This window comes from Lynx rufus, unplaced genomic scaffold (assembly GCF_022079265.1).
Source record: "Lynx rufus isolate CCGP_SWC_20201006 ecotype Redwood Valley unplaced genomic scaffold, mLynRuf1.p SCAF_37, whole genome shotgun sequence".
Taxonomy (NCBI): Eukaryota; Metazoa; Chordata; class Mammalia; order Carnivora; family Felidae; genus Lynx; species Lynx rufus.
Window position 1 is genome coordinate 2923132 of NW_025814853.1, and position 26530 is coordinate 2949661.

At 62.0% G+C, this 26530-nt stretch overlaps 3 protein-coding genes across 7 annotated transcripts in view; 1 reads left to right on the forward strand and 2 right to left on the reverse strand.

The window, feature by feature from the left end:
* CCDC57 (coiled-coil domain containing 57) overlaps window positions 1-4504 on the reverse strand; it is a 104564-nt gene extending 100060 nt beyond the window's left edge. Inside the window, exon 1 of the mRNA XM_047093993.1 lies at window positions 4369-4504. The gene's annotated coding sequence lies outside the window, so the exon portion shown is untranslated. The remainder of the gene's footprint in view (window positions 1-4368) is intronic.
* Window positions 4505-15211: 10707 nt separating this feature from the next.
* Window positions 15212-25349, forward strand: SLC16A3 (solute carrier family 16 member 3). 5 transcript variants are annotated; one of them, XM_047094040.1, is made up of 8 exons: window positions 15212-15299; window positions 17886-17939; window positions 18041-18270; window positions 20966-21059; window positions 21972-22219; window positions 22684-22827; window positions 23174-23932; window positions 24639-25349. In XM_047094040.1, the coding sequence occupies exons 5-8, from the start codon at window positions 21997-21999 to the stop codon at window positions 24893-24895; spliced, it is 1383 nt and encodes a 460-aa protein (XP_046949996.1). In that variant the 5' UTR covers window positions 15212-15299; window positions 17886-17939; window positions 18041-18270; window positions 20966-21059; window positions 21972-21996; the 3' UTR covers window positions 24896-25349. The 5 variants fall into 5 exon arrangements, with proteins under 5 accessions (XP_046949996.1, XP_046949998.1, XP_046949997.1 ...); XM_047094042.1 differs by lacking the exon at window positions 17886-17939 and having other exon boundaries at window positions 15219-15299; XM_047094041.1 differs by lacking the exon at window positions 17886-17939 and having other exon boundaries at window positions 15223-15299; window positions 17978-18270.
* CSNK1D (casein kinase 1 delta) overlaps window positions 25323-26530 on the reverse strand; it is a 32898-nt gene continuing 31690 nt past the window's right edge. Inside the window, exon 9 of the mRNA XM_047094044.1 lies at window positions 25323-25963. Coding sequence (XP_046950000.1) covers window positions 25874-25963 — 90 coding nt within the window. The 3' untranslated portion in view covers window positions 25323-25873. The remainder of the gene's footprint in view (window positions 25964-26530) is intronic.

The following is a 26530-nucleotide window of genomic DNA, read 5'->3' on the forward strand; positions in this document are numbered from 1 at the left end:
CAGACAGAGTAGAACACGTCGGAGATAAACCGGGGGGTTACCCAATCCACACACACAGGATTAGGATTAATTAGAATTAATCGCCCTCTGCGGCTGACCAAAACTTTGAAGCAATTTCTTTTATAATAAACATTTGATAATTACTAATTGGAAAAGCATTGTGTAACCTCATTAAAACACAAGCAGTTACAGACTCTACAATTTACACAAAGGGGCCATTTGTAAAGGCTAAAAGTCGGTCACTAGATGCTTATGAACAGGCTGTTCACGCACACTGGCCGAGCAGAGAGCCATCCAAAGCGGGGGTTTCTCTTTACCTCCTTCCCCTAAAGGACTGTGGCTCGGGATGGATGCATTTGGCTTTGGACTCGGCTACTAGTAAGATAAGTCCCTAATGCAGAAGAACTCAGACCTACCTCATCAAGCAATGTCATCTTGCTGGAAGTATACTTAGCTTAATTTACAAACCACCTTTTGTGGCGCTCGAAGGCAAGTCCAGAGACGATGACTCATCTGTTCTACACGCAACGCGGGGGCTCAACGCCAGCCCCCCGAGAATGGGCCACCTGAGCTACACTCAGCACCCGCAATCTTCAAGGATATCTAGGGGATGGATGAAAATCACACATCTGTGACCACGAGTCTGTTTTCCCATCCTTCACTGACTGCCAAACAGCACCCACAACCATTTGTAAACTCTGAAACAGGAGCGATGAGCCACGGGTAGGTCTGAATTCCACCAGTGGCCCTTGTGGGGAGCGAGGGGTGTGCGGCACTTTTCTATGTGAATTTACACCTGCCAAATCCCTTTGCCAAAACAAACAAAAACAAACATGGAGTAAATGAAAAATAAAATAATAAAGTAAAGGGAAACCGAATCATCTTCTAGCTAAGAGCTGCTGACTTTTTTTCTTTATTTATTTAAGTAATCTCCACCCAACATGGGGCTTGAACTCACAACCCTGAGATCAAGAGCCACTTTGCCTCCACCAGTGGAGCCAGCCAGGTGCCCCAAGAGCTGCTGACTTTGAGAATCACATGGTTTACATACCAAAGCTTAAAATCATAATGAAATGCAGGGGCACCTGGGTGGCTCAGTCACTTGGGCGTCAGACTTCGGCTCAGGTCATGATCCCACAGTTCCTGGGTTCGAGCCCCGTGTCAGGCTCTGTGCTGACAGGTCAGAGCCTGGAGCTTGCTTCAGATTCTCTGTGTCCCTCTCCTACTCACACTCTGTGTCTGTCTCAAATATAAATAAACATTAAAAAAAAAACCATAATGAAATACAAACAGAAACAACTGAATCTAACCTCATCACAAATGATTAATATAAATGCAAACGATACAAAACAAAAAACACGGGGCGCCCAGGTGGCTCAGTCATTAGGCAACTGACTCTTGACTTCGGCTCAGGTCATGATCTCACGGTTTGTGAGACAGAGCTCCGTGTTGGGCTCCACGCTGACAGTGTGGAGCCAGCATGGGATTCTCTCTCCCTCTCTCGCTACCCCTCCCTCTGCTCATGCACATGTGCACTCTCTCAAATAAAACATTAAAAAAAAAGAAAAAAACAGGGCACCTGAGTGGCTCAGTTGGTTAAGCATCCAGCTTCAGCTCAGGTCATGATCTCACGGTCCGGGAATTCAAGCCCCACACTGGGCTCTGTGCTGACAGCTCAGGGCCTGGAGCTTACTTCGGATTCTGTGTCTCCCTCTCTGCCCATCCCCCACTCACACTCTGTCTCTCTCTCTCTCTCTCTCTCTCCCAAAAATAAATTGAAAAAATATTTAAAAATTTTAAAAAATACACTAAAATAACTTCATAAAAAACTTTATATATTGTAAGGATAAAAACAACTGTATGCAAATATTATCCTCTAATAGGTTTGTTTTTAACAGAAATATGGACTAGAAATTCTGAAATTACTTCATATGTGGTCTAGGATTGAGCAGATAAGTAAATACATTGAGGACAATAGGAACCAGATTTAGAGAGGAAAAGAAATGTAGAATGAACCTTGGGATAATTAATTGGAATTGGAGATATCAATATAAATTCACAGCCTTTAATATACACACAGATCTATACATACAGAAATAGATACAGATGTGTCTGGTGTGAATAAATATAGGTTTCCTAGCTCCACCCACTGAGAAACCCAAAAGGCAACGACCCTCCAGTAGTAATAAAGCATACCTACAACCTGATCTTGGTTTCTAAACACCTCCTTGGAAACTAAAAGGGGGGGGTGCCTGGCTGGCTCACTCAGTGGAGCTTGCAACTCTTGATCTTGGGGTTACAGGCTCGAGCCCCAGGTTGGATGTAGAGCTGACTTGAAAATAATAAAATATCTTGGGGCGCCTGGGTGGCTCAGTCGGTTAAGCGTCCGACTTCAGCTCAGGTCACGATCTCGCAGTCCGTGAGTTCGAGCCCCGCGTCGGGCTCTGGGCTGATGGCTCGGAGCCTGGAGCCTGTTTCCGATTCTGTGTCTCCCTCTCTCTCTGCCCCTCCCCCGTTCATGCTCTGTCTCTCTCTGTCTCAAAAATAAATAAAACGTTAAAAAAAATTAAAAAAATAAAATAAAATATCTTAAGAAAGAAAAGAAAAGAAAAAAGAAAAAAGAGAAGAAGGAAGGAACTAAAAGGAAGCAGAGCTCCTTAGAGAAATGACTGACTCAGGCCAGGTCAAGGAAACACAACATGAACCTGGTGCATCTGGTGGTGCCAGAAAATAAGGGCTCAAAAATGTTAGGGGACATGCTGAAAGGACACGGAAGCCAACCTGAAAAGCCTCCTAAAGCTCAAATCTGGAAAATCAGCAACAAAATAAATTATAGCAGTGGATTATAACCAATGGTGGGGGGGGGGGAGACACAAAGTAAAAACATGTATACCAACATAAATGCATAGAAAAATGGCGAGAAGGGAAGGTTCTTGTGGGACCTGGCTGGCTCAGTCAGTACGGCCTGCGACTCTCGATCTCAGGGTTGTGAGTTCAAGCCCCATGCCAGGTGCCTACTTTAATATATAGAAAGAATAATGGAAATTAAAAAAAATCTTCATTTGGGAAATATGATTAATAATAGTTTCAGAAAACACCTGTTTGTAATGGTAGAAAGTATGGTTAGAAACAAGTTATTTATATAGCCTCAAATTACCTCCCCACAAGGTGTTTATTACTTACAAACGAAAAAAATAGTAACTTTATAAAGGAGACACCACCTAAGCCACTTAACCAAAGTGCCACCACTAATGGACAGAGCAGCATCACCTGCCTCCTGATAGGACGCACCGGAAGTGCACACCTTCGCTGTTGAGGCTTTCTTATAACAAATGCGTAACCTGGAGCACGTTGCTGGCTCAGTCGGAAGAACTGTGACTCTTGATCTCAGGGGGTGGGGGGTCAGTTCGAGCTCCTTGCTGGGTGCAGCGATTACTTAAAAATCGGGCGCTGTGCTGACAGCTGGGAGACTGGAGCCTGCTTGAAATTCTCTCTCTCTCTCTCTCTCTCTCTCTCTCTCTCTCTGCCCCTCCCCTGCTCTCCATCTCTCTCAAAATAAATAAATAAACTTTAAAAATAAATAAAAGTAAAATTAAAAAATGCACCTTGAAATTAATCACGAGGAAACCTAAGACAAACCCAAATTAAGGAGCATTCCACAAAACAGGTGGCTCCTAAAAAGTGACAGGAAGACTCAGGGATCGCTCCAGACTGCAGAAGAGTAAGGACCGGAATCCTCGAGAGTAAAGTCATGGAGCCGTATGTGCGGAGTCTGCAGGAACGCTGCTTCTGGAGGAGCGCTAATTCCCTGGGTGCGCCACGAGACCTGCCCCGACCTGCCCGCAAGAGGAGACGTAACATTTGGGGGAATCTCTGCAAAACGTGCGGGGTAGTCTTTGTACTACTTGTGCAACTTTTGTGAAAGTCTCAAATAATGGCGGGGGGTGGGGGGTGGGGGGTGGGGGGTGGGCGGGAAATCTCTGGGCCAGGCGGCCTGGTTTGAGCCCATCCTCACCCGCCGCAGGGCTGGCGCAGGGCTGCGGCGTCCCCACCTGCACGGCCCACCCGGGGTCGCTGTGGGGACCCGAAGGGCCCGAAACCCGCGAGGCGCGGCGGGTCTGCGGGGGAACCGCACGGCTCGGGGCGCGGGACCCCGCGGACCTGCCCCCCACTCCCACCCCCGGGGCGCCCGGCCGAGCCCAGGACCCCGCGGACCTGCCCCCGCCCCGGCCCAGAGTGCGGGGCCCCGCGGCCCGGGTCCGCCAGGACCACCAAATCTCGGGGGCTTCCAGCCAGACCCGTTAAAGGTGACCCGAAAAGCGGCAACGAGCGCACCTCCCACGCGAGGCGCCCAAGTCCGCGGCTCACCCGGAACGACCGTCCGCCGCAGCCTCCGGCCCCGCCGCGTTGCCATAGTGACCCGAGTCCGACGGCCGCGGTGCTGGCGCTCCCACTGCAGCGCTCCGACCCCACCGGAGGGAAACGCGAGGCAGGAAGCAGGGTTCCGGGCTCTTTTCGCCCGCCCCACGCGCAGGCGCCGATGGGACCTCCCGCCCACCCCTCCCGCCCACCCGGGACCTCCCGCCCACCCGGGACCTCCCGCCCACCCGGGACCTCCCGCCCACCCGGGACCTCCCGCCCACCCGGGACCTCCCGCCCACCCGGGACCTCCCGCCCACCCGACTCCCGGAGAGGATCCGCCGACTTCGCCAGGAGGGCGGGGCCGATGGCGAGGGTTGGGGGAGGCCGGAGGGGCTGAGGCTCCCCAGCTGGGCCCAGGGGAGGCAGGACGCGAGCTACTGGCTGCCTCCAAAGGCCCGGGCTGGGAGCTGCTCAGGCGGGGGCGAGACCGTACTGGAGAAGGAGAGGGGGCCGGGGCTGCACGAGGAGAGCGTGGGGGAGGGCCCAGAGCTGCAGGGGAGGGGGCCCGGGTTGTCCAGGGGACCGGGGACTTGGGGACGCACGACCCCCCCTCCCCCTCCCAATCCCGCATCGCGCCTATAGGGCCCTCCTGCAGGGAAAGCCGCAGACTTGAGGACGGCGGGTGGGGCGGCCCGGCAAGCTTTGTGGGGTTGGGTTGCCCTTCTGTTTCCAGTGCTGTTGCTCCCTGTGTTGTTGTTGTTGTTGTTGTTGTTGTTGTTGTTGTTTATTAAAATTATTTTTTTAAGTTATTTATTTTGAGAGAGGGAGGGCGCCCTGGCGCGGGGGAGCGATGGAGGGGCAGGGAGGGAGACAAAATCCCAAGCATGTTCCGCAGCACTGCACTATCGTCTAGCAGACCAGACCGAAGTGGGACTCGAACTCCCCAACCGTGAAATCATGCCCTGAGCTGGGATCAAAAGTTGGACGCTTAACTCACTGAGCCACCCAGGCACCCACACGCTATTTTGTTTGTGAGAACTCACCAGCTCGTGTGTGCTCGCAACCTGTGCACTTTTGTTTTTGTGTTCAATTGTAAGTTCAAAACAAAAGGAAAACAAAACCACAGCCTGCCTCACAGAGGCCACGGCAAGCCTTCCTGCCAAGGCCCCTGCAGCTTGCTCAGGGACAGCTTCCACGGGCATCCGAGGGTCCACGGGGCCTGAGGACCCAACCGGCCCAATAAGTGGGCCCAGGGGACAGCCTCTGCCACCCTCGGTCCCAGCCCTCCTGTCCGTGTTTTCTCCACCTGGATGGCTTGCTGGCTGCCCAGGGCCAGTCCCCAAGAGGGCCCTGCCAGTGACGGACAAAGGTCTCAAGCCAGTTAATGGTAAGAAAGGCTCAGCTTCTGGAGGGAGGTCTAGGAGTTATTAAATATCAGAAGCAGATCAATAATTCAAGCCTCATGAAAAATGGAAGCTGTGAACCTGTCATTGCACAGAAACCAAGTGAAAATAGCCATGCTCGCTTGGAGCAGCTGTAGATGGTCTCCAAAACCTTTAATCTTCATTCCACAGGCCCTGGGCACCCTTGCTGCCTCCATACCAGGGTAACCTGCTGTCACAGGACACAGCCAGGGTTCAAATCCTGGTCCATTCCTGGCTTACATCTTTTTAGGACTCGGTTTGTTCTCCATAAAGCGGCGAGAATGTCCTCCCTTCCCTATTGCTTAGAGGGTCAGAAACAACACTGAACCACGCAGGTCCGGCTCAGCCCCAGGGAAGGGGCCCCAGGGTATGTCTGGGACCTAACAACGTGAGCTCCCTGCCTCCCCATCCTAGGCCCCCAACCTGACTCTACAATAACCCCAACACTAACCCCAACCCAACCCTATACTAACCTTACCAACCTCACCCTGACCCTACGCTAACCCCAATGCCAACCCTGACCCCATGATCACGCCAATGCTGACCCCAAGCCTGACCCTAGTGTTACCCCCAAGGCACAGCATGGCCTTGCTTCTCATGGGAAGGGCCAGTTCCTACTGCCCTTTTATGGGACGTGCACCTCCTGGCCCCTCCTCCAGTATCCCAGTATCAGAACTCCTGATCCTCTCCCTGGATCCCCACGTAAGGCTTCTGGGGTCCCCAGCCCAGAGAGGTGCGGTACTCACCCCCCCTCACATGTCACACAGCCAATAAGATGGTGAAGGCTGGAGTGGGCCCTCCCGAGGGCCCAGGCACTTCCTACCCTTCCAGGGGCCTCCTCACATGTGGCCAGCCCCCACGGCCCCTCTGAAGTCTGTGACCTTGTCTCCCAGTCTGTGCCACAGCCTCCCCAGTGCTCCTGATCTGTGCCCCTCGCCCAGTAGCCCAGTAGATGCCCGTGGGGAGACGAAGGGCCAGAGTCAGGCCGGTGCCCCTCTCAGCAGTGCCCACCCTCAGCTCAGGCCCCTCACTCTCATCCCCTCACTCACCTAATCAGCATCTAGTGACCACCTCCCCAGAGTCCGCTGTCCCACAGTCTCCAAGGCCCACTGAGGCATCAGCACACGGCAACCCAAGTAGCCTGACCCCTGTGCAGCCTTATCTCTGGTCCCCCGCTGCTCCACACCTCACTCCCCCAGGGCTCCCCACCGGGCAGGCCAGACCCCACAATTTCCCAGTGCTATTGCGGCCTAATGGCTGACTGCGTGTCAGTGTCCTGGGGCTGCTGTAACAGATGACCGCAAACTGGAGGGGGGAGGGGGGCCTAGGACAATGGTTTTGGAGGCCACAGGTCCAAAATCAAGGTGGCTACAGGGCTTTGCTCCTCCTGAAGGTCCTAGATAGACTCCTTCCTCCCTCCTCCAGCTTCTGGTGTTTACCAGAGAACCTTGGTATCCCTTGGTTTGGGGCCACGTCACTCCCACCTCTGCCTCTGTCGGCGCGTGGCCCTCTCCCTGCGACTCTGGCTTCCACGTGGTGTTCTTTTTATAAGGAGGCCGGTCATATTGGATTAGGGCCCACCCTGTTCCAGCGTGACCTCGTCTGCACTGGTTACATCCACACAGACCCTATTTCCAAGTGAGGTTGCATCTCAAAGAGCTGGTGGCTAGGACTGGAGCCTGTCCCTTTGGGGCCACCATTCAACCCACTACAGACTGTTCAGACTGTTCCCCTGGGGCTACACTGGCTGACAGCCCCCCAGTGCCGGCTCCCCCACCGGCCAGCCTGTGGTCACCCCACCACAGATATGGGAACAGGGCAGGGGCGGTTGAGGGGGCCTGGACAGCCCCGGAGCAAGTAGCACAGCCAAGATTGGACTGTTCCTGCACCCAGAACACACGCTGCAGCTCAGGAATTGTTTGTGGGGTAATAACAACATTTGAGGGTCACTGAGGGGCCAGCGAGAGGCTCCGAGGGGCCCTGCTTCCTGGTGTGTCATGTGGAATGGCCCCCCATATTGCATGGAGCCCTCACAGCCACCATTTGGGTGGCTCCAGAACTCTCCCCACTTTACAGATGAGGAAACTGAGTCCAGAGGGGCTGTCCTGCTTCCAACGTGCCCCCAGAGCCTAAGCCCAGAGCGGATCTCAACACTGGGAGCCAGGCTGACTCCATCGTAGGGTGTCGTAAGCCAGGAAGGACCACTGCTCAAAAGGGCCAGGTTTGCGCTGTGGCTCCAGGATCCCGGAGCACCCACACTTGGTGGCCAGAGTGGCCCCTGGGTGGGCAGCCTGGCCTGGAAGCTATACTCTTTCCCAGGACAGGGCCCCACGGAGACGCAGAAAGCACCAGGGGCTGCCCAAGGAGGGCCAGGACTCCAGGTCCTTCCTCCAGTTTTGGCCCTGGAGCTCACAGTGCTTGGAGCTGAGCTCACCGGGGGACATCCCTTGCAGGACTCCCATGGGCTCCCAAACGCACAGGAATCAGGGGTGGGGTCGGTGCGGGCACAAACCTGCATGGTCTTGAGCAAGTCCCTTCCCTCTAGGCTTGGGAAATACCCACACTTCACCCCCACCCCGTGTGGGACCCGCGGCAACTTCTCCATTTGCTCACGGGCCTGGGGGTGGGAAAGGCTGGGCCACTCCCCAGTGGGGTCCTGGGGAAAAGGGGACCCAGCGGGGAGGTTTGGTCGGAGATGTCCTTCAACCCCCAGCATGTGCCCCGCCCCCAGGAACAAGGGGTGCCCTGTGAACCCGGTGGGCGGCAGGCTCACAGCCCCACCACCAGGAAGGGACTCCAGTGGTGAGGACGGTGCTCCTGGAGGGATGAAGGGACCAGAGGGCTCGAGGTAGCTGTTTCCCAGAGGTCAAAGCCCAGAGGCGGACACAGAGCTGTTGGAAGTTCCCCCTGAGGCCGGAGAGAAAGAGGCAAGCTGCCCCACGGGTGGGCACCAAGAGAGCCGTGCCCCCCAGGCCATCTGGACCATGGGGTTGGCATCCACCCTCCTTTGCCATCCTGCCCACGACACGGACAGCAGCCTGTGAGATGACTCCCAGGGGCTGGGGGAGCCCCACAGGACTGGCAGGTTCACACTGCTAATCCCCGGAGAGGGGTTCACCTCTCTGGGGTTGGATGTGAGAGAAGCCAGGGGGCTTGTGTGGCCTATGCATAGCTGGGACAGGACCTGGCCCCGCACGCCCAGTGGGAACCCACCCAAGAGCTGGCGTCCCTGCGTGTGGCATGGGACCGGGCACCAGCTGTCAGGTCCCCGGACGCATCCCACCCTCCCTCCAAGGCCAGCAGGGGGTTCCGCTGAGCTCTCAGTGCTGAGTCACCAGGGAGGGGGGACTGCGGTCAGAGCAGGAAGGTTGGGCAAGGCCTTGCCTTCCCCACGGGCTAGAGGGACGCTCACGCTTGGCACACAGCCTGGGCCTGCTGGCTCAGCCCCTGGCCAAGGCCTGGCTGCCATCCCCCTGCCCTCCACTCCGGCCTGCAGAAGGCTGAGACTCCCTTTACGTCAGAAATGACTGGCATCTCCATGTGCCTGGCAGGACCCCCGGTCTCCACCTCTGTCCCCTGGGCCTGCAATGCTCTACACTGAGATTAGGGGGGCTCCAGGGGGCTGTAACACCAGGTACCACCATGGAGGGGGCGGCCCGAGTCAGAGTTTGATCGCTGGAGAGCAAAAGGAAGGTACAAGGTGGGGCCATGCCTCAGCAGGGACCCAGAACCCAGTGTAAGGTCAGGTGCAGAGTATATGGGCGGGGCTATGTTAGCTGGGCCCCCAGGCAGCCCACCTGAGCAGATAGATGATACCTGAATGGTGGCCAAGGAAGAGAGGACCGAGGCCCAGCCGGGGCGCTGGACCACAGGAGCAGTCTGGGAGGCTCCCTCTGGCCACTGCATGGGCAGAGAGGCGGCTGGACCAGGGATAGGGCTGGTGGCTCCACTGGCACATGGGGGTACCACCTCCCAAGTGTCCCTTCCTCACCTGCATTCATGGAGCACCTGCTCTGTTCCAGGCTCCCATCCAGGCACTGGGGTGGGCAGAGGCTCTCCCACCTTTGGGGGGGGGGGGCATGGCCCAGGACAACAAGAGCCCAGGATTTTCCTGGGCCTGGACACGGGAGCAAAGGAAAGAGAGGAACCCCGAAGGAAGCCTGGTGTGCGGAGGGCTAGCGGAGGGGTCGTGGGGTGGGTCACCGAGGGAGTTCTGCTGGGGCCAAGAAGTGTGGGGTCCTGGGGAGCCTGAGCTACAGGGCATCTCGGGGCCGCGAGCACAAGGATGGTCTTGAGGCCACTCCCCAGATGGCATGGACAGAGGAGAAGAGGGGTTGGAGCTGGGGGCCTGACAGAGAGCACAGGGCAGGCGCCCCCAGGGCCAGGGCCCCTAAAAAAGCGGGGGGTGTGCACGTAGGGCTCAGCCGACTTCCTGAGCTGTCTCTGACCGGGTTTGGGTGCCACGCCTCACCTGCAAGGCAGGTACAGTAATGGGCGTGGCATGGCCACCCTCAGGCTACACACAGGCCATGGGAGCAGGCCACCCTCAGCCGAGGCCCTGTAGCCACCAGTTCTGACGGGACCCCCTGTCTCTCTCTGGTTGCTGAGGACGCGCAGGGCCAGCCAGGTCCGGCCAGTGGGGGGCCCCGGTGGTGCCTCTAGCCACCAGTCCCTCCACAGGTGGCGTCCAGCGTCCCTGCCTGGACCACCCACTGCTCCTCAGTAGCGTCTCACTCCGGCCAGGGCTGGGGGCAAATGGTGGCCACAAGGGAGACAGGGGCACAGGGCGGGGACGTTCCATAGTCATTGTCCCTGAGTCTGGGGGACACGGGGGAAGGACAGGACCTCAGCAGCAGAGAGGCTGGTCGGTGCCTGGGCTGGGGGCCTCCCGGAACAAGGGCAGGAGGCATGGGCACGAGGGACCACAGGGACCAAGGCGGGTGGGACCTGCTGGACCCTGCAGGGAGGAGGGAGCAGACTCAAAGAGGGAGGTAAGAGGCTCCCGCCAGGGGGAAGAGGGGAAGGGTTCCGATCCTGACTCGATTCGTGTCCCCCTCAACCCCTGCCCGAGCCCCTACCCCCAGGGCTCCGCCGCTCAAGAAGGACAGAGCAACAGAGCCCCCAGGGCCGTCCAGGGGTGGAGGGCAGGTGCAGTGGAGCAAGGGGGCTGCGCAAGGGCCTGAGGGCAGCAGGTGGGGGAGGGGGGAGCCTAACTCCGCTCCGTCTCAGCAAGGGGGTGGGGTGCAGGAGAAGGGGATGGGACGTTCCAGCTCCTCCAGGGGCCCTCAGAGGGGCTTCGGGCACCCACTTCCCAGACCGGAGATAAGTCTGGAGAGGTCCCGTGGTTGAATCCAGCCAGGCTCCACCGGGCTTGCTCTCTGCTGCTTCCTTCCCCAAATGGACCCGATCCTCAGGCACGTCTGTGGAGCCACCCCACTGACCTCGGGAGTGAATGTTCTGGCAGCTGTGCCAACCCCCAGACGCCCCCGCCCGCAGACACCCCCATCCACAGACACCCCATCCTGACACCCCACCCGCAGACGCCCCCCATAGAAGCCCCACCCACAGACACCCCCACCCCAGACACCCCTGGTCCACAGACACCCTCAATCCCTAGATGCCCCCCCCGTAGATACTCCCACACCCAGACGCCCCCCACAGACATCACCACCCAAAGATATCCCGGGCCCACAGACACCCCCAAACCATAAACACCTCCAACCTCCCCCAGACACTCCCAACCCCCACATACCCCCAAACTCCCCCCGGACACCTCCAATCCAGATACCCCAACCCCCCCATACCCCCTACCCCCCTCACATGCCCTCAACCCCCCAGACACCCCTAAGCTCCCTCCATATGCTCCCAACCCCTGAGAAACCCCCAACCTCCCCCAGACGCCCCCAACCCAGATACCCCCACCGCCCCGTAGACACCCCATCCCACACACCCACCCTCGGCCCCCATGCCCAGCAGCCCGCCGGGCAGGGACCATGGGCGAGTCCTGCCAGGCTGGGCTGGGTCTGGGCTCTGCAGCCTGTTTTCGCCTCTGTTCCCAGCCAAGCGGTTAATGTGTTTACTTTTCCGGGAGCCTGAACAGACCCAGGTAAGGCCCTGGGGAGCAGGAGGGGGTGGGAGGGAAGTGGTTGGAAACCCCTGGCCTTGGGCTGGCTGGGTGCGGGTCCGGCTGACCTCACCCACCCTGGAGTAGGGGAGTAAGGGAGGGTGTGGTTGCAGGTGTAGGGTGGGGGTGAACACGCGCTGTCACGGCTGTGCCACCACGTCCCTGTGGAGGGCAGGAGGCCGGTTCTGCCTGGACGTCGGTCACGTGACCTGGCTTTCTTCAGCCGACCTGGCCTGTTGTGGCCCCGATCCCGCCCATGGGGCGGGCGGCTCGGCCTGGACTCCAGCGGTCGGTTCCTAGGGCTCGCGAATGGGGGACCCGTGTGGCTCCATCAACAACGTGGCACCCGAGGTCCGGCCCCACGTAGGAGCAGGCGGCCCTTCCTCCACTCCTGTGTGGCCACTGTTCTCAGACGGCTCTCCCAGGCTTCCAGTGTCAGTTTTGGAGAGAGTGGCGGGACCGGTCTCCCATCCTCTGTCTGGACACCCAAGAAAGGTGGCGCGTATCCCCAGTAGCCGCAGAGGGCTGGGCGGGTGGTGGGGACAGCCCTGGAGGCCCCTCGGAGCCGAAGCCGTGACTCGAAATTCTGGGAATTGGAGTCCAGGAGCCGGCGGAGGGGCACGTGGGGGCACTTGTCAGACCGTGGGGGGGGGGGAGGCGGGGCCAGGAACAGATGAGGTCACCAGGGAATTCCCAGTGCTGGGCAGTCCCGTGAGGCCCCCTCACAGGGATGGGTACACTCCCCCTGGCCCTCCACTCCCTTCCTTTCAGAAGAGGGTAGCCCCAGTCGTCGGGCGGGCCCAGGGCCGCCGAAGGGGAGCGGGCACTGGAGCCAGGTCTGGGGTGGGTGCCCTGGGCCGTCTCTGCCCCTCCCCTGCACCTCAGAATTACAGCTGTTCCTTCCCTGCTGTGCACAGGGCACCTTTCAGGTGGAATGAAGCCTCGAGGGAGAGGAGACTCGGGGGAGGGGGGCTCAGAGCCCAAACCTGAAGGGGCCCGTGGGGCTGTGTGCAGAATGGAGCCTGGCCACTCGAGACCCTCCCAGTGCTGGGCACCCCAACGGAGCCTTCCTGAAGGCTAAGCGTTTAGAAGCAGGGAGGCTCCCTGTCACGGGAAGAACCTCAGAGTCCCCAGAGGTGGGGCCAAGCGGTTCGTGTCTGGAAGGTTCCTGGCCCTCCCTTGCGGGACTGCTCCAGATGAAGCCCTGGGGAGAGACTTCTTTCCCTCTCCTCTGATTGTCAGCCACCCGGTACCCGCCCCCCCCCAAGAACCCCATCTCCCATCACTCTACCACTCTTCCTTTCCTCTTCCAGCTACTCCCAGCCCTGGGATGCTCTGCAGGGGGTGGGGGAGGGGCTGGAAGGCTGGTGCCCGATGAGCCGGCCCTCTGTGCCCACCGGTGCCCACCTCAGCTCTGGGCACCATGCCTGAGGGGCTCTGAGTCTGGGGAATGTCCTCTCCTGAAGGCTCCTGTGGGACCACGGTGTCCCTGGCTGACCGCCCCCAACTCTTCTACCTAGCTGGGACCTAGCTGGACCTCACTGGACCTTCGAGGCCCCTTCCCTTCTTTGGTGGTAGGGGCGGGGGAAAGGGCCGAATCCCAGGCACTCCCTCTGATCACTGGGGGAACTGTGGGGTCCTCCCAGGTCTCGGAGCTCAGAGGAAAGGCAGCTCTGCCCTTAGGGAGGCTGGCAGAGGGCGGAGAGACCCCAGCCACCTGGGCCTGTCTTTCCCTGTTAGCCGCGCTGCACTGCGCTCTTCAGTCTTGGGGTGGGGGCGGGGGGTCGGGGGCTGAGGACTGCAAGGTTCCCACCCAGGAGGAATCTTCAGTCCCCAGGGTGGGGGATGCCAGCCCCCAAGTCCTGTGAAGATGGGGAGGCATCTGGGTGGCGGTAAGAGGGACCCTGAGCTGGGCAGGGTGTGTGTCTAAATAACCCGAGGCCAGGAAGCCGGTGCCCCACTGCCGGGAGCAGGAAGTGCCACCACAGGTGAGGGGGCTCCTTCCTGCAGCCCCACCCCCACACCAGCGCTTCCACCTCCAGCCTGTGGGGGGAGCACCGGCAGGAGCAGGTGACTGGAGGCTGCCACCTGAGGCTGGGCTGGACTGTGAGATGGGGGTCGCCTTCCCCCCACAAGTGCCCCTACGGACGGACACCCAGGATCTAGGCGTCATCTGGGAGGCCCAGGCCCTGTGCCCGGGCTGGAGGCTTGGGCTCTGCTCACCTTTTCCCTACGTGTGCATGTTTACACGAGAGTTCTTTAGTATTTTTGGGGTGAGGGTGGTGGGGCCCTAAACAGGGGTTGGGGGCCAGGCCCAGCCCAGCCTCTCTGAGTGCCAGGGTTCTTTCCACAGGGAGTGGGTGGGGTGTGGTCTGCAGCATGCAGAAGAAAAAGCAGGAGGCCTTGGTGGCCGAGGCATCTCCGACGGGGCAGTCGGATGGACTCAGCCATCTGCCCACGTACCTCAACCACCGTAGCAAGGCCCCGGGAGGGGGTAACCCTCCACTCCGCACCCCCATCCCCCGCCCAGCCCACAGTCGCCAGTGCCTCCGCCACCTCCCCTGGTCCCAGGAGACCTGGAGTGTCATTTCAAAGTCGGCTGGGTGGAAAGTATTCCTGCGGTCCCTGCTGGGTGGCCGCCACCAACGGCCACACTCCTTGGCCCCTCCTCAAACTTTAGCTCTCTCCAAGTGACAGCTAAGAATAATGGGGCCTTGAAGCACCTTTCTGGGGACCAGCCGGCGCGAGCGCCGCGGGCGGGCGCGGGGATGGGGAGCGCCGGGGACGGCGTCCCACCCCACCGGGTGGCGATCCTGGACGCCCCAGGGGAGGGGCGCGGCTTTATCCGGCTTCGCAGGGCGCGGAGCCACCCGGGGAAGCGGAAGTTCAGGGAGGTCGACTGCCTGGTCGGCGATGACCCAGGCAGCGCGGGGGGCGCGGCCCGCGAGGAAGCGGAGGTTTGGATGGGGCGGAGATTCCGGGGGGGGGGGGGGGGAAGACTGGGGAGGGAGGCCTGTGCGCCCCGGAGCTGAGCGGGGAGGGGGGGGGAATGGCACAGGGTCAGGGGTGCCGCCTCCGGGGTGGGAGGGCGAGACCTGGGGGCCCGCCCGCGGGCGAGGGGGGAGCGGGACCGGCCCGGCGAGAAGGCGCATCTCCCTCCCGGCCGGGGTCCGCCCGGGGCGGGGGTGGGGTCGTCCCTCAGTCCGGCGACAGCTCGGGCGCCGTCGGGAGCTGAGGGCGCCCCTCCCGCGCGGCGCGGGGTCCGGGCGGGGCGGGCAGGGGCGGCGCCAGGCGGCGGTGACGCGCGGGGGACGTGCGGCGCGAGCGGCCGGAGCTCCGAGTCCCCCCGGCAAGGCGGCCAGAGGCGCGCGGCGGCCGAGCGGCGGCAGGTAGGCGCGGCGCGGATGCTCGGCGGGGCGGGGCGGGGCCGGGACCCTCGGCCGAGTCGGCGCTCCCGCCCCTCGCCCCTTCCCCGCCGGGCCTCGGGCGGCCGCCACCGAAGGGCTCCGGGGAACCAGCCGCGCCCCCACCGCGCCCTCGGACCGGCCCCCCCGTGCGCCCCCTGCGTTGGGCGGCCCTGGGGCGGGGGGCAGTGCTGGGCTCTGTCCCGGAGGCGGGTGCGCGGGGCGGCCGAGCGGGGTCGCGGGCGCGAAGAGCTCGGTCCACGGCGGCGGGCGGTATTTGGTGGGGCTGCCGCCGGCCCGGGCCCCCTCCCGAGGGCGCGGGGAGCACGTGCGCTCTGGCCGCCGCGCTGGGCGGCGGCGGTGGTGGTGGTGGTGCCGTGGCCCCGCGGGCCTCTGTCTCACCTCCTCCCGCCTCTCCCTGCGCCCCAACACTGGCCTCGCCGTCTGGCACCCGCCCTCGGTCGACGACTCCCAGGCCAGGCCCGGGGCAGAAAGGTGGGGAGCCCGTTCTGAGAATCAGGCTGGACTCCCCTGTTCGCCTCCACCGCCTCCCAGACCTCTACCCCCTGGGAAAACCAGCGGGGCCTCAGTCTATTTATCTGAAAGGTGGGTTGACAGCGTGCCTGCCTGGATGCTGGACCAGGCCAGTGGACGGCAGGCTGTGAGTGGAAGAGAAGCAGTCAGGTCACGGTCACTGGGGGTGCCTGGCCTCTAGATGAGGGACAAAGGGGCAGCCCGGAGGCCAGAGTGCTTTTCCATCCCAGAGGCCCTGAGCTGCACGTCCAGAAGTGCACACTGGGTGTGAGAGGGAGACAGACACAGGAGCGTGCCCTCGAGGCTGGACCGGGCCTCTGTGGGTGGGCCATGACCGAGGAGTTGTTCCCACGGCTGGAGGCCCGCCCCCAGAAGGGGCACAGGTGGGGTGGAACCTTCCTGCCCAGAGGCCTGTGGTGTGGACAGGACCTGGGGTGAGCAATGGGAGGCCTGGCCCCAGGGCAAGCTCTGTAATGACTCGGTGTGACCTTGGGCAGGGCCTGGTACCCAGGAGGCAACCTGGCTCTGACTCCAGCTGCAGCCTCGGTCTGGAGGGGCAGCAACAAAAGGGGGTCTGTGCTCTTCAGGACAGTGGCCAGGGAGTGTGTGTAAAGCGGGGGGGGGGGGGGGGGGGGAGGGGGCTGTGCTGTCTTCTGTGCCAGGCCCCTTTGCTCTAGGGTGGGTCCAGCAGTGACCTGGCCGGTGCCACTCTGAGGTTAGGAGTCCAGCAGGGTGCCCCAAGGGCCCAGGGCTGGAAGACTGTCTCACAGAGCAATCAATCCATCCGAGGCACCTCTGGGTCAGGCCTCAGGTGCGCTGGGCCAGGACAAGCGTGGGACAGGAGTGGAAAGGCCTGAGGATCCTCACCGTGCCGCCCCGGCAAGGACAGACCTCCCGGCCTCAGTCCCCATCTGTGAAATGGGCGGGGTGGGGTGGCCTTCAGGGAGAGTTCTCAGTCCACTTTCGCAGCCGGTCACAGCGCCCACATGGCCGGGCCCCTGCCGAGGCAAACCGAAGCCGGTCCCGCCCCGGGGGGAGCCGCGGGAGGGGCCACAGGATCTCCTTCCGCGCCGGCGCTCACTAGCGCCCTGTGCCGTTCTGGGGCTCCCTGACCCCAGCGGCCCGGGCGCTGGCCTATACGGTAGCAGACTAGCAGACGGGGAGAGCGCCTACTCCAGGCAATACGGCGGCGGCTCCTCCCTTGGCGTGGTCACGTCCCCCACGTCCCTCGGCCCAGCGAGAGCGGGGTGGCAAGGCGGAGCTTGCTCCCTTCCCACACCCCTCCCTGTCTCTACCCTGCTGGTGACCGCCCAGCCCCACCAAGGTCGGCCCGACCCCCACCTGCCACCAGGCCCAATAGGGTGGCGATGGGAGGGGCCCCTCCTGGTTACTGAGGTTGGCCGTGCAGAGCCCTTCTTGGCCTTAGCCTTAAAACACTAGCTTTGGGGGGCGGGGTGGGGGTGGGGGCTGCAGGGAGTCGAGCAGTGGGACAAGATGGCCATGCGATGGGCAGGCTGGGCAGGGTTCAGGACTAGAGGGGGTTGCTTTGAGCCTGCTCCAGCCACCACTCTGAGCCCTCCAGACCAGGGGGCTCTGACAGGGTGAGCCCAAAACCATACACAGGACCACAGCCCACAGCCCCCTCCTTGTCACATGAGGCATGATGTTGGAGAGGGGCTGGCCCCAGGGCAGGGTGTTTTCACACCACTGGCCTCTGCAAGATGTGAGCGCTTTGGGAGCGCCCGGGGGGACTTCGTGATCAGTGGATGTGGTGTGGAGGGCCCAGGCTGGCTTAGCACGCTTGGGTCATGCCTGGGGCAGACCTTCACCCAGTGCTCAGGGCCCATCTCCCCAGAAAAAGCCCCAGACACCTCCCTCCAGTCAACAGCTCTGCCCACAGGTGGGGGCAGGGCGGAGGTGGGCATCTGGGGTCCTGTGTCAGCCCTGGGAAGCGGACAAGCACCCAGACCAGTGTTGCTTGCTGAGCGCTGGGTGGATGGAGGCATCCGGATATGATGTTGCCTATTTGCACAACAGGGACAGCGGGGAAAGGAAGCTAGGGAGCCTGGGAGGCTCTCCCTCCTCCTGAAGGTATGGCACTCTCCTGTCAACCACCCCCTATGCTTCAGGGACCTTGGGGCTCAACTGAAGCCAGGTGCAAGCCACAACGGGGCTGTTTCTTTGGTGCCCAGGCGCGTGTCCCAGGCGTCCTGGTGCAGGAAGAGCCCAGGACGGAATGCAATTGCTCCTCTCCCGCCCCGCCCGCCTGGAGCTGGTCTTTGAGGACTGGAAGTCTGGCTAGTTAACTAGCCAATCTCCCCGGAAGGCGAACCTACAGGCTCTAGAGTTGGAGGCCACCACCGCGAACCTCAGGGACACGGCCTGCCCTGGAAGCGCACGGGCCAGAGACCCAGGATCCAAGGTGGGTGAGAGAACCACCTACAGAAGCCTAATGGGGAGTGTGGCCGGGCGCACTGGGGACGGCAGCGGGTCTGCAGGCTGGAGTGGAGCAGCAGAAGGGGCTCTGGAAGTGGGAGAAGCCGAGATGTGGGGGTGGTCAAGGCCGGGCTGTTTGTGTGTGTCTGCCCCAGCCCTCCAGGTGGAGGTGCCCAGGTGAGTACAGGCGGAGAAGGGGGTGATGCTGGAGCACACACCTGGCAGGAGACCAGGCTGGCTCAGGGGCTGGGGTCTGGAGTCCTGACCCACTGGGGTGCCGGCCAGCCAGTGGACCCCTGCGGGAGAAGCTGGCAGAAGGCCTGGATTTGGGAGCTCAGATGTGTGGTCTACGGGAACGGGCTGTTCAAGCGACCCCCATGCATGCTCTTCTCTGGGCCTTCCTCTGCTCAGCTCCCAGCCGCCTGGGGCTGTGGGACCTTTTCGGGAATTGGGGGGGCAGCTCCTGGAGCCTCACCTGACCCAGGAGCAGACACACATGCCCCACCGGGGAGATCAGCTTTCTGAGGTCCAGAGGGCGGGTTATTTCTGGGCCGGGGACGTGGTTCGCATGCTTCCCTGGGAGGGTAAATGTCATCACAAGTCCAGCTGGCTGGTGTGTGCCCACAGATGTGCTGGCACCGCCTCTCCTGGCACACTGCAGCGAGGGTCCCCCACCAGTCCCCCCAGGGGGGCCTCCATTCCAGGCCCTCCTCCCCCCATGGGTTGACAAGACCCATTTTGCTCTTAGGAATCCCAGCCCCTTCTCTACCTGGACGCCCTACTGAGCAAAACCCCTTTGCTCCAAACTGAGGCCCCACCAATTCCCTTCCCTGCTTGCCCACCACCACTGCCCACTGGCAAATTGAGATCTTGCTGAGAAACTTCACTTTGAAGCCTGGCTGATGTGGGCAGTGAATAGGGGGTCATTTTAGTGTGGTTGGCACCCTAGGCTGGGGGGTCAGCTGGGAGGAAAGTGTCTGAAGTCTCTAGGGATGGGTGGGAGAGATGGCCATGCTCCCCACGTAAGCCTCCGTGGCAGCCACTCGGCCCACACAGGTCTTAAAGCATGCCAAATCCTCCTGGCACCTAAGCCTTGGCACCCCTGCTCCCCTCACCCTCCTGGATGCTAGTTCAGGGGACGCCCCATGTCCCACAGGTGGCCAGCGTCGGTCTCCTGAGGACCAAGGGAACTTCCAGGGAGGGCCCAGCCCTGGCGGGCAGCAGCTCAGCAAAAAAAAGGCCATCTAAGGTTGGGGCGCGTGTTCCTCTGGCGAGCGCCAGGCGCGGCTAGTACAACCAAGATCTCAGAGGGAGGCCCCGTATTCTGGAACTTTGGGTATACAGACTTGAGCTGCTCCTAACTTTTGGCGTCAGACATCCCTCTTTGGCCTTTGCATGGCCCACTTGGTCTATTTTTAAAAATCAACGAATGCCCATAAGCCCACAACCCAAAACAAGCCAGGATTCTGGGGATGACCAGCTCCTCTGGGCCCCCATGACCGCCATCGCTGTCCTTTGTCCTGGGGCAGTTTGTGCTTTCTGCCTTAAACAGTGGCGTTAAATTGTAACACAACACATTCCTAAAATGCATTTTTCCCGTCTTTTAATTAAGTTCTCCCGCTGCGTGTACCTCAGGGATCTTTTAAGCTAAGGACAGTGATGAATAGCCGGGGCCTGCGGTTTTGGCTGTGGGATGTGTCTGCCCCTCCGGCCGGTCCTCGGCACATGGCTGCAAGGTCTGAGACAGGGTATCTGGTGGGGAGAACCCAGGGCTGGGGCCAGACTTTCCTGGCAGAGGCCGGTCCCAGGTTCCAGGTATGCCTTAGATACGCAAGAGGGCCAGCTGGGGTGCCGTGCAGGCCATGGGCCTGGAGGCTTCCCTGGTCTGGGTGCCCCTGTGCCCCTCTTAGCCTCAGGAACTCCCTGCAGCTCGCTCTTAGGCCCAGGAGGCTTCTGAGCACTCGGGGCAGGGTGGGTGGGCCTAAAGGGCACGGGGTCCAGGAGCCCAGAGAGAAGAAAGGTTCTCTTGGGTCTCCCAGAAGCGGTGCTGGTGGCAGTGAAGCCTGGCCCAGCTGGCAGCCAAGGCAAGCACTGGAGCGGACCTCTGGCCCAGCCCCGGGTGGGGGCCCGGGCCGCGCTCTGCTCCAGTGGGCCGTGTCAGCCCTGTCATCAGCCTGGTGGCCAGCTGGCTCCTGGGGGGTCTGGTCATCCAACAGTGGTGCTCTTGAACAGCAGCTACTGCTGGGAATCACCCGGAAAGCCCTTGAAAAACACCCCCCAACACAGGCCACACCCTTGGGTCAGAGCCTCAGTACCCCCCAGACCACTGAATCAGGATCCCAGGGAGCACCTGTGGCCCGGATGCTGGAGGCAGGGAGAAGGGTTATTCTTCCCACGGCTTCTCCCCCACAACGCTGACCCTGTGCTCACACAGGCCAGGCACAGAGGCCCTTGTCCTCACTCCAAAGTCCTGTCCCAGGTTCCATGTATGCCTCACACACAGAAACGGGCCCCCCAGGGGGCTCTGCAAGGTCAAGGATGAGGTCGGAAAGGGGACGGCGTGGAGCCAGGTGGCTGACACGGGCTGTCAGATCTGGTTGGGATGCTCCTGGGCATCAGCGTAGGTGGGGCATTTACACCACGCAACTGGCAAACTCCCCCTTGGGGCTTCTGTCCTCCAGAGCTAGTCTTTGGCCGCTGGCAGGAGAGGAGAGGGCTGCGGTCCGGGCAGCACCTGCACTGAGGAGACGCTCTCCTGGGACCAGCCTCTGTCTGGTGAGCTGGGGAGGGCGAAGGCACCAGCCTCATCCCTGGCATCAGGTGGAGGCGGGGGGCTCCAGTTGGACGTCTGGCCCCGGCACTCCCAGTTCCTGTGCCTCAACGGGGCTAAGCTCTGGGCTTGAGAGAGGTCTGAGGGTTTGCCCCAGTAGGCTGCATGGAAGCCGCACCCCTGCCCACCCATCCCTCCCTGCAGCCCTGCTGGCTGCCCTGGGGTCTCCTCTTCCTTGATCAGCAGAGGCCCCCAGCCTCTCCTGGAACAGCCTTGGATAACCGCTGGGTCTGGGGAGTCGGCACCAGCACAGTGAGCGAGGGGAGCGGGGCATCCGCGGGCCTGAGGACACGGATCAGGGGGGTGACCTCTTGCTTCCTCAGTGGTACTGCCCGATGGCCTCTGCTGGCGACCCCCAGTTCCGCCTGCACAGCAAAGCCTGTGAGCCTCAGCCCCTCTTGGTCAGGCTCTCACTTGGGAGCCCCATTCCCCGGGTCGGGGGTGGGGGTGCACGGCTGGCCACACCTAGATTATTAGGTCTCAAGGGACACCACCCCAGGTCCCCTCTCACAGGACCCACCTGCAGCGGGGGGTGGGAAGTGCGGGCTGCTCCCCCAACAGGGTCAGGCGAGAGGACACACTGGGCTGACTTCCCCGCTGGGGTCTGTCCTCCTCAGGAGGAAACCTGAGACCTTGCTGAGCCCAAAAAAGCCACTGCCCTTTAGAGCCAGCTGGGTGGGAGCGGGCCAGGCCTGAGCGGGGGGAGGGAGCACGGCAGCAGCTGCCGCTCAGCCCAGACCCTCCAGCCTGGGGCCAAGTGCAGGTGAGGCCCCAGGTGAGGGCCGGAGGCGGGGCTCTCAGGTAGCACAGGGGCTGACCCAGCCAGACAACCCAGGCAGCCTGCCTTCCTTCCTCAGGGACGCACAACCTGTCCTCCTGGCCATGGGCGGCGCCGTGGTTGACGAGGGTCCCACCGGCATCAAGGCCCCTGATGGGGGCTGGGGCTGGGCCGTCCTCTTCGGCTGCTTCGTCATCACGGGCTTCTCCTACGCCTTCCCCAAGGCGGTCAGCGTCTTCTTCAAGGAGCTCATGCGTGAGTTTGGGATCGGCTACAGTGACACGGCCTGGATCTCCTCCATCCTGCTGGCCATGCTGTACGGGACAGGTGAGGGGCTGTCACGCCCGGCGGTCACCTCTGGAGTTCACCGTGTTCAGTTCTGGTTAAGAGCCGCACACAAGCAAGAAGGCCTGGGGGTGGGAGATGGGCAGGGCCCAGGGGGGGCCCCTTTCTGCCCCAAATCCGTGGCTCTCCATGGGGCCAAACCCAGCACAGGCCAAGTCTTTGTAAGACCTGTCCGACGACAGGCTGTACCTGCACTGTACGTGGCTGTACGTGGTCCCAGAGGACGAGGCTCTGGAACGGTCCTTTACGGACAGTTGGGTCTCGACGCCTAAACAGAGCAAACAGAAAAGAGACCGACCCGGGGGCATTCTGCTGCAAACCGTGCTTGGCTTGGGAAGGTGTCTGGGCACGACTCACATCCTGGGCACCTGGCCTGTGTGCTGAGCTGGGGCAGGGGGCACCAGGGAGGGAGAGTCCGGGCCCAGCCCTCTGCCCCCCACCCCCAGGCCCACTCTGCAGCGTGTGTGTGAACCGCTTTGGCTGCCGGCCCGTCATGCTCGCGGGTGGCCTCCTGGCATCCCTGGGCATGGTGGCTGCGTCCTTCTGCGGAAGCACCATCCAGCTCTACCTCACTACCGGGGTCATCACCGGTGAGTGGGGCCCAGCGGGGAGCGGGGCAGGCCACGGCACGCTCACTCCTCAGTGGCCAGATAACGGGCCGGGCGGCGCATCCGGAGCGAGGGGCCTCTTGGGAGGGGGCGGCAGTGGGTTGCCTCCCACCCCTGGCGCCAGTCTGTCCCTCGTTCCCCGTCTGTCTCTCCCAGCATGTTAGTTGGTGACAGGGGCTTTGAATGCACACCGGGTCCCCTCGCGTGGACACCCACAGACCCCACGTACAACTGTTCAGGCCGGAGCCTGTGTCTGGGCACACGGGGGACAGGGACAAGGGGCCAGGAGGACTGAGCTGACACCTTTCCCCGCCTGCCCCTCCCACAGGCTTGGGCTTGGCACTCAACTTCCAGCCCTCCCTCATCATGCTCAACCGCTATTTCAACAAGAGGCGCCCCATGGCCAATGGGCTGGCGGCCGCGGGCAGCCCCGTGTTCCTGTGCGCCCTGTCCCCACTGGGGCAGCTGCTGCAGGACCACTATGGCTGGCGGGGCGGCTTCCTCATCCTGGGGGGCCTCCTGCTCAACTGCTGCGTGTGCGCCGCGCTCATGAGGCCCCTGGAGGCATCCCGGCCGGGTTCGGGGCCCGGGCCCCAGCGGCCAGCCAGGCGGCTGCTGGACCTGAGCGTCTTCCGGGACCGTGGCTTTGTCATCTACGCCGTGGCCGCCTCCATCATGGTGCTGGGGCTCTTTGTGCCCCCCGTGTTCGTGGTGAGCTACGCCAAGGACCTGGGTGTGCCCGACACCCAGGCTGCCTTCCTGCTCACCGTCCTGGGCTTCATCGATATCTTCGCCCGGCCCGCCGCGGGCTTCATCACGGGGCTTAAGAAGGTGCGACCGTACTCCGTCTACCTCTTCAGCTTCTCTATGTTCTTCAACGGCTTCACGGACCTCACGGGGTCCACGGCCAGCGACTACGGTGGCCTGGTGGTCTTCTGCATCTTCTTCGGCATCTCCTACGGCATGGTGGGGGCCCTGCAGTTCGAGGTGCTCATGGCGATCGTGGGCACCCAGAAGTTCTCCAGTGCCATTGGCCTCGTGCTGCTGCTGGAGGCCATTGCCGTGCTCATTGGGCCCCCGTCGGGCGGTGAGTGGTGGGTCACAGCCTTCCTGGGGAGGGGGACCCACCATGGGAGGGCTCTTGGCTGCAGGGACACCTACCAATGTGGCCAGGCCACCCGTATTCCAGCAGGAGTGAACGCCAGCCATGCCCCCCTCCTGAGGACCTGCTTGGTCCACCACGGAGGGGGCCACGGGCCTAGACCAAAGGCGGGCACGTGCCCGAATCCTGAGGGTGGTGCTGTCCCTGCATGCAGGCCAGCTCAGAGCCCAGGTGGGGGGGTCGGCTTTGGTCACTTTGGGCTTTCACCCTTTGCAAAGGCTGAGAAAATACCGGGGCGTAAACTTAAACGGTGTGGGCTAGGGTCTCTCCAGCTGACTCTGTAGGCCCGCACCCACAGGGGACCCCGTGAATTCCAGGGCTGTGCCTCGGGGGTCCTGGGGTCCTTCTGGGGCCTAGGCAGTTCCCGTGAAGGCCACGGTCAAGAGGCCTCCACGGTGACAGGTGACGGGCAGTGTGACCAGATACCTCCGGGCACCTCAGACGAGGCTCCCACCCTGAACCTGCACGGCTCCAAACCCTCCTCCAAGCCTCTTGGTCTGTGCTGCCTGTGGGGAGGGAGAAGCCGGGACAGGGTGCCCCTGGGCTGTCCCCAACAGCACAACGGTGCACAGGTAGCTGGTGACCGTGGGGGTGACCTTCAGCCCAGGCTGACGCTGTCTCCCCTTTGTAGGCAAGCTCCTGGACGCGACGCACGTCTACCAGTACGTGTTTCTCCTGGCAGGGGCCGAGGTGCTGGCCTCCTCCCTCGTGCTGGTGCTGGGCAACTTCTTCTGCATCAAGAAGAGGCCCGAGGCGGCTGTGGAGGAGGGGGAGCGCCACAAGCCCCCCGCGGACGTGCGGGTGGACTCTCGGGAGGTGGAACACTTCCTGAAAGCAGAGCCTGAGAAAAACGGGGAGGTGGTTCACACCCCAGAGACGAGCGTCTGAGCGGAGGAGGCCAGCAGGGGTGAGGGAACCGGACAGAGACTTCAAGGCTCGTGTTTATTTCACAAACAGGACCGGCTTGGGTGGGGCCGTCCGTGTGTCTCGGGGGGCTGGTGAGGTGGGGACCGTGTCATTCCAAAGCAGGTCTGTGGTAGAGCCAAGCCTCGAGGTCACAAGCCGTCTGCACCGGGACACAGCCTGCTGACCCCAGAGCAGCCTGGTGCCCACCGCTGTGCTCAGGGACCTAGAAACCCATGCTTCAGAGACAACACGACCGGGGTCAGGGGCGGAGCGGCACCGTCTCGGGAGAGACCCCCCCCCACCCCGTGTGGCTGGCTGCACCCCGTCCCGCCCCACCTCCACCACGGCGCTCTAGCCCGCCCCTCGCCGAGTGTTGGGGGACAAACCTCCCTTCCTCCGCTTCTGAAGGTCTGAAATAAACCCGCGTATGGGAGGAGCCACCTTGGAAGGAATGTCTTCAAAGAGCCGGGGTCTCATTCTACGAGGGGCAGGGGTCTGACCTTGGCTCCGAACTCACTTTTTCAACAGACAACCTGGTCATTTTTACAAAGTGGCTCTGGCCCTTGTCAGCTGGGTCGGCTTTCTAAGCGCTGCTGGCTCTGGACCCTGTGTCGCTGGAGCCCAGATGGCTCAGAGCATCCACCCAGGGGCCCTGTGGATGGAGGGGTCTGGCCGCACCCAGGAGCCCCTTTGAGGCGTGGGCACTTCAGCTGAGACATACGTGTGATTCGTGTTCACTATGTGTGTGCTTAAAGAAAATGATCTTCCTGCCTTCCATTTATTCACCCCTCGGTTGGCTGATCGTGGCCCTATGTGGCCAGCACCCAGGGTGGGCATCTGCTCCCGTCCTCCTGGTCCAGCCCTGCTCGGCCTCGCCCCGGGTACCTCACACCCACCTGCCCTCGTGGCCAGTGGTGGCCTGCGTGGCTGGGAGCCCGGTCAGAGGCCGCTGGGGCCGCCTCAGTAGGTGGTGCGTCGCGGGCGCTGGGGACGGCAGCGGGCACCCTGGCGGGCCGCGTGCAGCCGGAGAGACGCCACGTCCCTGCTCCTCTGCAATGAAAAGCAAGTGAAAGCTCACACCTTGTCCCGGCCAGAGATGTCCCCCCCGGGGAGATGTCCCCCCCGGGGGGCTGCTGCTCTCCCTCTTCCATGTGCCCCTCGAGCTGTGTGAAGCCAGGCACCCCCCTGCAGCACCTGCCCACAGCCCCGGGGCTCTGATGCCCATCCTGGTCTGCCCAGGCCCTCTGTGGGGGGCGGGGGCTGTGGCGATGCCAGCTGCCGCAGGGGTCAAGGCGGAGGCCCGCATCTACTGCCCTTGGCCCGCGTTCAGGTGAGCCAGGCAGGGCCCGCTGGGCTGTTTGTACCCTCCCCCTTCTCGGCCGCAGGAGCTCCGTCTGGCTGCTGCTGGCCATGAAGAGCTGTTGTGGGCTTCCTGGACCCCGTGCTGCAGTCTCCCCAACCCTCACCCTAAACTGCTTCCCCAGCGCTGGCCAGGAGCAACTGAAGTGTGCGTTCTCACCCGTCTCCATGCCCGTGTCCTAAGGCTGGCCCAGCATGGGGCCCAGCGAACCCGCGAGTCCTGCCCTGGGGATACTTAACATTAAGCAATTCTGAGAT

Excerpts from the sequence above, each read along its gene's own strand:
- SLC16A3 (XM_047094040.1), top strand. The coding sequence starts at position 21,997 with ATGGGCGGCGCCGTGGTTGACGAGGGTCCCACCGGCATCAAGGCCCCT. Across the intron at positions 22,220-22,683 it reads GGCCATGCTGTACGGGACAG|GCCCACTCTGCAGCGTGTGT; the intron begins GTGAGGGGCTGT and ends CCCCACCCCCAG. Across the intron at positions 22,828-23,173 it reads CACTACCGGGGTCATCACCG|GCTTGGGCTTGGCACTCAAC; the intron begins GTGAGTGGGGCC and ends CCCCTCCCACAG.